The sequence below is a fragment of the Malus domestica genome, chromosome 09, assembly GCF_042453785.1.
Source record: "Malus domestica chromosome 09, GDT2T_hap1".
Lineage (NCBI taxonomy): Eukaryota > Viridiplantae > Streptophyta > Magnoliopsida > Rosales > Rosaceae > Malus > Malus domestica.
In genome coordinates this window covers 19046063-19056106 of record NC_091669.1, presented here as the reverse complement: position 1 = coordinate 19056106, position 10044 = coordinate 19046063, and the positions used below count along the sequence as shown (strand labels likewise).

Below are 10044 nucleotides of genomic sequence, written 5' to 3'. Positions count from 1 at the left end.
TGCTAAGTTCTTTAATAGAGTTGCATTAGCTGAGTTAGGGTGGAAAGTTCTCACAAAACCTCAAAATTGGTGGTTCAGATTGTACAACCAAGTATTATTTAAAGGGACATCATTTCCTTTTATCCAGGAAAAAACTAATGTGCCAATGGCTTGGAAAGGTGTTCTTGATGCAAGATCATTATGTCACAAATGAATGAGGTAAGTCATTAGTAACGATAGAAATGTTCCTTTTTGGGTTCACAGTTAGGTTCTACCCTACCTTGTTTTTTCATATTATCGATGATTCTCTTCGTTCTAATATTAACTGGAATTTTAAAGTTGATTATCGATGATTCTTTTCATTCTAATACTAACTAGAATCTTACAATTGCTGATTCTGTAACTGGTAATTTTGAAATTTGTCTAAATTTTAGGAAGTCATTATTAGGAAATATTCTTTCATTAACGATCATAAAGTTACAACTGGTATTTATACAATGGCTAAGCACACAAGATATTGTCAACTCATCATAATAACCTACAATCTTATAACTACCAAATCTCAACAGTATAACAAACTGAATAATACATGCAAAATTATGTGAGCTAGGTTTTATCTTTTGTAACAGTACTCTCCTTATTATTCCCCCTCAAACTGAACTGAGGAGTCTTCAGTGATAGTTTGTCTCTCAGGAGAATAAAACGTGGCTTGGACAATGACTTGGTACATATAACTGCAAGCTGATCTTAAGAACAAACAAAAAGGACAGCAACTTCATGAGATAAAACCTTATCCTTAATGTAGTAATATTCTATCTCAACATGCTTAGTTCGGGCATAAAATATAGGATTCTTAGCAAGGGAAATGGCTAAAATATTGTAACACCAAAGTTTAGGAACCCAGGGAAGTGATAGACCAACATCTCTCAAAAGTTTGCATATCTGGATTAATTCAGTAGTAGTATTGGCCAAAGATCTATACTCTGCTTCAGTAGAGGATCTAGCAACTGTTGGTTGCTTCTTAGCAGTCAAACTAATAATGTTATTTCCTACAAAAACATAGAAACCACATGTTGATTTTTTATCAAGTGAACAGTCAGCCTAGTCAGCATTTGAAAATGCATTAATACTCAGGTTTGTGGAGCTTTTGGAGAACCAAAGACCAAGATTGAGTGTGCCTTTGAGATATCGAAGAATCCTCTTAACTGCTTGAAAGTCGAATTGCCTAGGATTGTGCATGAATTGGCAGACAAGATTGACTGCAAAGTATAAGTCAGGTATTGTCCATGTAAAATACTGAAGTCTTTCAACTAAAGACATGTGTGTAGCAAGATTGAGAAGAAGTTTAGAGTTATAATCCAGTTTGGATGTACTCAGATGAGTAGCATAGGGTTTTGAACCATCCATCTTAGCTTTCTTCAAGAGATCTGAGATATACTTGGTCTAAGAAAGAAAAATGCCACTGGAGGATCTTTTGACTTCAATCCCAAGAAAATAATGCAAAGGTTCGAGGTCTTTGATTGGAAATAGACCACTGAGTTTGGAAATAACATTTTGACAAGCTTGAGGTAAGGGTCTAGTAACTAGAATATCATCCACATAGACTAGTATAAAAACCAGAGTTGGATCCTTTTTAACAAATAAGGAATGATCATTTTGTTAACCCTGGAATCCAAGAGAGTGTAAGGCACTATGAAGCTTTTCATACTAGGCTCTTAGGGATTGCTTCAAGCCATAAGAGATTTATGCAATTGACAAACATAATCTGACTTAATGGGATCCTCAAAACTTGATGGTTGCTTCATGAAAATAGTTTCGGAAGGGTTTCCATGCAAAAACGCATTATTGACATCAAGTTGGTTCAAAAACCAATTAAATTGCACTGCCATTGTGAGAAGAAGCCTAATAGTCACTGGTTTGGCAACAGGACTAAAGGTTTCAGTATAATCTAATCATTCTTGTTGGGGAAATCCCTTTGCAACTAGGCAAGCTTTATATCTTTCTATAGTACCATCCAATTTCTTCTTGATCTGAAATACCCATTTACACCCTACTAGGAACTGAGAGGACATGAGAGTCATAAGAGTCCAAGTACCAGTGTTAAGAAGAGCATTGAACTCTTCTTGCATTGCCTACCTCCAATGAGCATGTTTAGAGGCCTGAATATATGTTGAAGGAATGTAATCTTCAGTGATATTAAAGGGTAAAAGGTGTTTGGTAGGGAGTAAGGCTTTTTGTTTGAAGATACTAGATTTTGATCTTGTCTGCATTGGATGGCAGTTGGTAGTTTGTGGAAGAGTATGACTAGGTGGAAGTATAGGGTGTTGGGGTGAAAGTGAAGGTGTACTAGTGGTAAGGGATAAACTGATGATGGGGTGAGTGGTTGTTAGAAAAAAACTAGTAGGTGGTACTGAAGATGTAGAATGAGGTGTAACTTGAGAGAATGTGAGGGTTGCATGGATAGAAAATGAGATAACATTTTGTGATGAAGGTGGAACATTTGCAGAAGAGGATGAGCCTATATGATGAAAAGGGAACTGAGATTCATCAAATAGAACATGCCTTAAGATATAAATATCCTTAGTTTGGGGGTCAAGGCATATGTACCCTTTGTGATTAAGACTGTATCCTAAGAAGGCATAAAGTTTGCTCTTAGGATCCAACTTCGATGTAGTATATGGCTTCAACCAGGGAAAGCAGCTACATCCAAATATTCTGAGAGAAGAATAAGAAGGAGACTTGTGGAATGAAGGCTCCCAAGGAGATGGTCTTGACATTGTAGGCATCCTGTTGATTAGATATATGGCAATGGAAAAGGCTTCCACCCAATAGATATATAGAACCTTAGATGTAGCCAACATTGTTTGAGATGTCTCAACCAAGTGTCTGTGCTTACGCTCAACACAACCATTTTGCTTTTGTGTGTGAAAACATGTAAGCTGATGATGAATTCCATGATCTTTTAGATAAGTAGACATGGCAGTATTGACAAATTCTCCACCAGAATCAGATCGAATAGAAACAATTTTAATGCTCATCATATTTTCAACTACATTCTTGAAATGAACAAAAGTGGTAAACACTTCTGATTTACATTTTAGAGGAAAGAACCTGCTGTATCTAGTATAATCATCAATGAAGATGATATCATACCTATAACCATAGACTGAATGAATAGGGGCAGGTCCTCAGACATCAGTATGCATGAGTTGCAATGGTTTACAGGTAGTACTTGCAGTAGGTACAAATGAAAGTTTTGAACACTTTCCTAAAGCACAACTTGAACATAATGATTTAACAACAAAAGACATTAGAATACATGACTGAGAAACAAGTTTATTTAAGATCTTAGAAGAAGGATGGCCTAAACGTTAATGCTTAACTTCTGTAGATGCTTTAGCAGTAGCAACATAGAGTTAATGAATGCTAGAAGGATTGTTAGAACCAAAGAAGGGATAGAATCCATGCCTCACAGGACCTTTAAAGAGCATATTTTCTTAAGAAATATTTTTACAGAAAGAAAATGATAGAGGTTAATTGAACACCAATTATCAAGACTAAATTAATTTGCAGAAAGAAAATTTTGTTTCAAAAGTGGCAAATGTAATACATTCTTAAGAGAAAATTCTTGATTATGAGTAAACATAATAGAAGTCCCAGAATTGATAATAGGCAAACCATTGCCATCACCAATATAGACTTGCTCAGGTCCAGTATAAGGTGCATGATTCTGAAGATTTCTTATTGAATTTGTCATGTGCGAGCTTGCCCCAGAGTTAAGTAACTAGGTCGGTGTGTTGGAAGATGTATTGGTATACATGGCAAAAGGTGCATGTTTGTTTCCATAAGTAGGATTCATTCGATAAGGGCATTCAAAGGCTTCATGATCAAACTGTCTGCAAATTTGACAAATAATTTTCTTGGAGTTGAAATTAGATTGATCTCCACGATTATACTTTTGATTTGATCTATTATTGTATCTCTAATTGTTTTGATTGTTGGATCTTAAGTTAGAAAAATTAATGCCCATGCCTTGCACTTGATTGGAGTAATTTCTAGGGTTTAAGAAATTGCGATCTTGACCACACCCTTGGTTGGAGGTGAAATTGGTCATTTTGAGCTACAAAAGCTTGATTGTTATGAGTCGGTGTAGGTAGAAGACCAATGGATGCATTGAAAGCCTAAAGTGGAAAAGAAGAAGAAGAGCGTTTCTTGTTTGTCAATTGAATTTCTTTGCTAAGAAGTAAGCCATGAAGTTCATCGATTGTTGTAGAATTAAGGCGACACTTAATTGTATCCACAAAAGATTCGTACTCAGAAGGAAGACCATTAAGTGTGACAAAGATGAGCTTAGAGTCATTAACGGGAGCACTAACACTGGCAAGAGCATCGACAATTTCTTCAATCTATTGAGGATAGGCTACAGCAGTCAAATCGTCTTTGGTGATGTTACGAAGTCGAGATCAGAGTTCATGAATATGCGATTGTGAAGCCATCGCAAGTTGTGATTCCAATTTGGACCAAAGATCACAAGATGAAGTTACACCGATAATATTTAGAATCAGAAGATCAAAGAGTGTGGAGTTCAACCAAATAAGAATAGTCTGATCATTCTCAAACCATGTGACATAGTCAGGATTCAAAGGGGTACTGCTATTTCCAAAGGCATCGTGAAGAAATTTGGGCGGAGGCAGTACAGATCCATCAATTATTCCGGTGAGGTTGTAGCGGTGGAAGATTGAGCAAATAAGGCACTCCAAGTAAGATAATTCATGGTGGTGAGCTTGATTGGCACCATGGATCTAATGCTTTGGATTGTGATTGAAGTAATTGAAGCAGTTCCAGAGGAATTAGGGCAAGAATTCGCCATAGGAGAAGGGTGAATTCGGTGAATTTAAACAATTCTTGTACTGGTTGTCCTAGAGGCTTTTCTAATTACTTTTCTCTAGAGAAAAAAAAAACATCGACATAGAAAACTCCCCACCCTAGTTTTTCTTTCTCCTTCTTTCTTTTTCTCCCAAATATAATTGAAGTTCATCATTCCCCCACTAAAAATCATAGGGTGAAGATCAATTAGAAAACAAAAGGTGGAAAATCATAAACTCCCACATGTAGTTCTTAAATTTGGACAAATTAAACACAATAAAATTCAAATATCATTTATATGATCTTAAATGACTAAATAATTACCCCCCTCAACAACTAATCCCAATTCACAAACATTATGAAATTGGTAAATACACTAACCAATTATAAGAAATAAGACAGTGGGACCCGGGTGGACAACTAATTCAATCCCCAAGTGTGCCTAATCCTTTGTTTATTGATCCCCCCACATGTCCCTCCCTGCATCCTGTTTGAGAGAATTTTTTTAGTGCACGGAGAACACAAGACAGTAATTACATCACATATTATAATACAAGTAAAGAAATACAAAAATAACTTATTTTCTTCACTTTTATTATGATGCACGGTGTTACAAATCTCTCCACTTTTGCAAGCTATTCAGCAGCCAATGCCAAAATTCCGCCTTCAAAATTTTTAGGATAATGCTAAGAGACCAAAGTTCTAAACTAAATGATATTGAAGTTGATTATTAGATTATTACATAAATATTGATAAATATACACATTTTCTATTGGTGATAAGTCATTTGACTTGCAAATTTAGTTTTAAAATTATAATCTCCCTAATATTATCCAAATTTTTACACACATATTTTCCTTCTGTTACTTTCTCCACTGGTCTCTTCTCTTTGCGTTAGTTTTCAAAACGCTTAAAAAATGCACTTCCATGTAAGATGGTACGTACACACGATGATGTATCAACAAAAGTACTTATAAATTCATCACTGAATCCCATGCACTCTCCGACCTAGCTGCTTCCTGCTGTGCTGCCTTATTATTCTCCTAATGTGTCATGAAATTTGAGCCCTCGATATACACAAAAAAGGTACAACTCATCTATCACAATTCTAGCACATGAACTTTGCTTTCTCTCCACATATATTCCCTTCAAGTTTGGTTGTTGCACTTTATGTATTCCAAGTTTCTTAAGTTAGTTGGAAATGCTAGATATGCTTGTGGAAATTTATACAAATTGGACAAATTTTTGGTTGCTCCTCATCTTGTCAACCATTTGCACAAGCTTCCCATGGCCTTTTTTTCTTCATGCAAGTCTTTTTTTTTTCTTTTTTTTTTAATGCGGACCAGTCGTCGATATACTAATGATACAGTGATATTGATGATACCGTGGATTTATAACTTAACTATATAATTGGTATAGGTGTTAATTTTTTGTTTATAAATACAATTAATTACACTGTAGAAGTATTAATGTCATCTAACCACATCACATTGAAATATGGCAAAATATAAGAGCATCTTCAATCGTGTTCTCCGCTTTATAACAATATTTCTTCTTCCTTTTTATTTTGGGAATTGTTACATTCTTATTGTTTAATTTGTTCCACAAGACCGATCAGCAAATAAACAAAATTTGTTAATTTTATTAACTAAACGAAAAACAAAATGTAGATCATATTGATTCTAAATTTGCCAAATTCGGCAAAAAGAGAAGTAGAATACAAACTCAAGGCCCAAATTCCCTCTCCCATTTTTTTTTTTTTTCCAATTCTACAATTTTTTTTTCTCAACGACCCTTGAAACATTTGACTATAAATTCAAAATTTAAGACAAAAAAAATTAGCAAATTGAGCTAGAGAAATTCATGTAAAAATTAGAGAGGTCCACCCTAATTTATCCTACTCTAGCATCCACTACATCATCTGCCGAAAATCATTCACGTTATGATGATGGATCAAGTAGTCATCATGACCACCGTTGGATACACCAAAAATGGAACCTGGACTAAGATATTGATGATGATGATGATGTGATCTCTGGACCTCCTTCTGTCTTCGGAGCTCCAAAACCTTCCTATGCGAATTGGAGTGCCTAGCCGACATGAAAGTCGGGCTTGCGGCGGGCCGGTACTCGGGAACAAGTCGACCCGACTTATACCGGACCCCGCAAGCGTTGCAAAGAGTTTTAGGGCCCAGGGGCCCAGTCCGCCATTGCGGAGTCTTTTCTGCTGCACAATGGAGGCATTTGCGGCCTGAAGAGTCCGAACCTGAATTTGAATTGCCAGCACCAATGGCAGCATCTCTCTTCTTAGGCAATGTCGTTTTGGGAGGTTTGGTGTTATTGTTGGGAGTAATGAGGTGGAGTAGGCGCGTGGACCAGTCCCCGGGGGCGGCGCGTGAGCGCTTGCTTCGGGCCTTGCCCGGGAGAGGCGTTTCGGAGGGGAAAAGCAGTGCGTTTTGAGGCGTTTCGGAGGATGAACACGTTTCGGGGGTTTGAGGTTTCGTTGTGTTACTTACGGAGAGGAACTGGAGAGACTGTAAATCCTTGTCTGCTGAGAAGGAATCCTCCACAAAGTTCGACAGCCATTCCAGCTCCGCCAAGTCATCGCACTGCAATCAAATTTCCACAAATTAATCAAATTGGACTTAATTTTGCAAATTAATTAAATTAGTTTTACGTATGCATATTAGATATTACATGCAAAGTATAAGAATTTATACTACGAAATACAATTACATATGTATTTATTAAAATTTAGAAAAAAAAATAATTTCGTTCTCAACTAAGAAATACAATTATCGAAATATGCTATTTTGTTGATATAAAATAAACTTTTTTGTCAAATGGTTAATTATAAAATTAACGTCAGGATCATGCAAATTGCATGCAGAAGCCAAAAATTAGTGAATATATTTGGAATTCTTGAATTAATGGGATTGGAGGTCTACCGGAACGCAGAGGTCGCCGGAGAACTGGGAGTCGTCGAAGCTCCGGTTGCCGGAGAAATGAGGCTCTCCGCCAGAAACAGAGGAATTACAGCTGTCAACGGCGGTGACCGCGGAGGATTCTGCGGCGGGGTTATGGAAGCTTCCGCCGTCAGCGGCAGTGGTGATGAAGGGGTCTTCGTTAGAGAAGTCGAGTAGGTCTTCGACGGTGAAGTCACCGCCGGTAGGCTTGTCTCCCGGTGATAACTTGGCGGCTCCGCCGTTGAAGTAGCCGCCGCGGTAGAACTCGGGCAGTTCCATTTGTGAAGGAATTGAGTGCGGAAACTTGCAGTGTAGAGAGAGAGAGAGAGAGAGAGTTTGCTTGGATTGTGTGAGACAGTGAGAGTGATGAGTGAGAGATGGAGGGGGCTGGGGGGTTTTGAGGAGTGAAGGGAGGGCAGGAGTGTAAATAATGGGAAATTGGGGCGTTATTTTGAATGGGGAGAGATGTGTATTAAATAATAGGAAGGGGAAGGTGGTGCTGGGCTTTTTGAACCGAACCCCTTATGAAACTCCTCACATGATCGCTGACACCACCACCACCTTTGTCACGTGCTTTTTGGACCCACCTCCACACCCCCAGCTCTCTTAATAAAGCTTAACCAACACAAATTCAGAGAAATAGATATTGGAAAAAAAAAAGGAGGAATTTACTTTGGTTTATGGGAAAATGAAAGTAAACAATTAATATGGTTGACAAATTTTGGAAGGGTAATAAATGTAACTGCGAAGAAACGGACCTTATCCAATATTTACCCTGGTCAATGTGTCATGGGGATTAGCGTCGGATGACTCGGGCCCATCCGACTCGGTCTTGCAAAACCTTGTGTAGGAATTAGGAAATGTGTAGTGAAGTTTTGTTATTCTAAACGTTGAAACTCGTCACGTAATACCACGGTTTAATGATATTCTTTTTTATTTATAAATAAGAAGTTTTATATTTGATTCTCACCAAATGCGAATTTGAACAACATTATTACTAGTTTAGAATGAGGCTAAATCCATCACATCCCTTAGCGTAGATAATATCGTTTGTTTAACAAAAGAAAAGAAAAAAAAAAGCTAAACCCATATGGTTCAAGAAAATTATGGCCTTATCTTAAACAGTAATTAGTTATTTATTTTTTATTGTTGTACTTTTTTCCTAACCGTTAAATTAAAATTGAACGTTAGGTAACAATTTTTTTTTGTAACATGGAATCTTAAGAACATGACTCATATGTAGTGATAGACTTTGATAGTATATGGAAGATAATAAGATAACAAAGCTCATGGGCATTTGGACATATTTGCTTAGAATTTGGTAAAGTGAAGTTTTTCCTAACATTTGAAACCTCAAATCCAGGAAGGTAGTGAGAGAATTTGGTAGTATTGTTCTTGTTTCAACACATTAATCAATTTTCTACTACATACGATAAATGACACTGTTTATACTATACTAGCACGCTTTTTACATGTAGAAATGGTATTGCACTCGCTTTCTATGAGCCTTCGTCGTGTTTCATGTCAAACGTTTTGCTTTTGATATTCATATAGAAATTATAAACTCATTAGTTGGTCAAGTTTGAAATTTTTCATTTTTGCTGGTAAATAAATTGATGGACATAATTTCATCTAAAATAATGTTGGTTTCCATCTCTTTCTTTTTTTTTCTTTTTTTTATCGTGAAACATGAATTTGTTGATCTGGAGGCTCATTTGACAAGTGCTTAAGCATTTTTATAGAAAATGTTGTTGGGTTTCAAAAGCACTTGAAGTGTTTTTCCAGTTATGCGCTTCTTAGTGAAAACAATTCAAGTACTTTTTTAGAATTAGCTTGCATTGTTACGAAGATTTGGTTCCAAAAGTACTAAAACAAACGCGTTTTCAATCGTTTAAAAACACATTCCACACGAACCCTCATTAATAGAGTTAACCCATAAGTTAACAATAAGTCAATAGCATTGAAAGGGAAGAAGCAATTAGGATAAAAAAAGAGACCCTCATATTCTTATGGTGCAGCCTGCGGGTAAGATAGAATCATTAAGGGGTGTGATATCCACACACCATATTTTACTTCTCACATACCTTTTTAATTTTCAACCGTCGGATCAGATGAATTGAAGAAGATTAACGAATAAAAATTATCAAGGGATGTGTGGATAGCACATCCCATCATTAAAAGTGAAAACCCTGCCCTAACAGGCCACGTGGACGTGATCAAGACCGTTATTTGAT

At 36.7% G+C, this 10044-nt stretch overlaps 1 protein-coding gene across 1 annotated transcript; it reads right to left on the bottom strand.

Annotated features, from left to right (window-relative positions):
- Nucleotides 1–6467: 6467 nt before the first annotated feature.
- Nucleotides 6468–8209, bottom strand: LOC103443827 (GATA transcription factor 12-like). Its single transcript, XM_008382723.4, has 2 exons — nt 7793–8209; nt 6468–7453 (listed from the first exon to the last, which is right to left on the bottom strand). The coding sequence occupies exons 1-2, from the start codon at nt 8087–8089 to the stop codon at nt 6758–6760; spliced, it is 993 nt and encodes a 330-aa protein (XP_008380945.1). The 5' UTR covers nt 8090–8209; the 3' UTR covers nt 6468–6757.
- Between the last annotated feature and the right edge of the window lie 1835 nt (nt 8210–10044).

Excerpts from the sequence above, each read along its gene's own strand:
- LOC103443827 (XM_008382723.4), bottom strand. The coding sequence starts at position 8,089 with ATGGAACTGCCCGAGTTCTACCGCGGCGGCTACTTCAACGGCGGAGCC. Across the intron at positions 7,454-7,792 it reads CCGGCGACCTCTGCGTTCCG|TGCGATGACTTGGCGGAGCT; the intron begins GTAGACCTCCAA and ends ATTTGATTGCAG.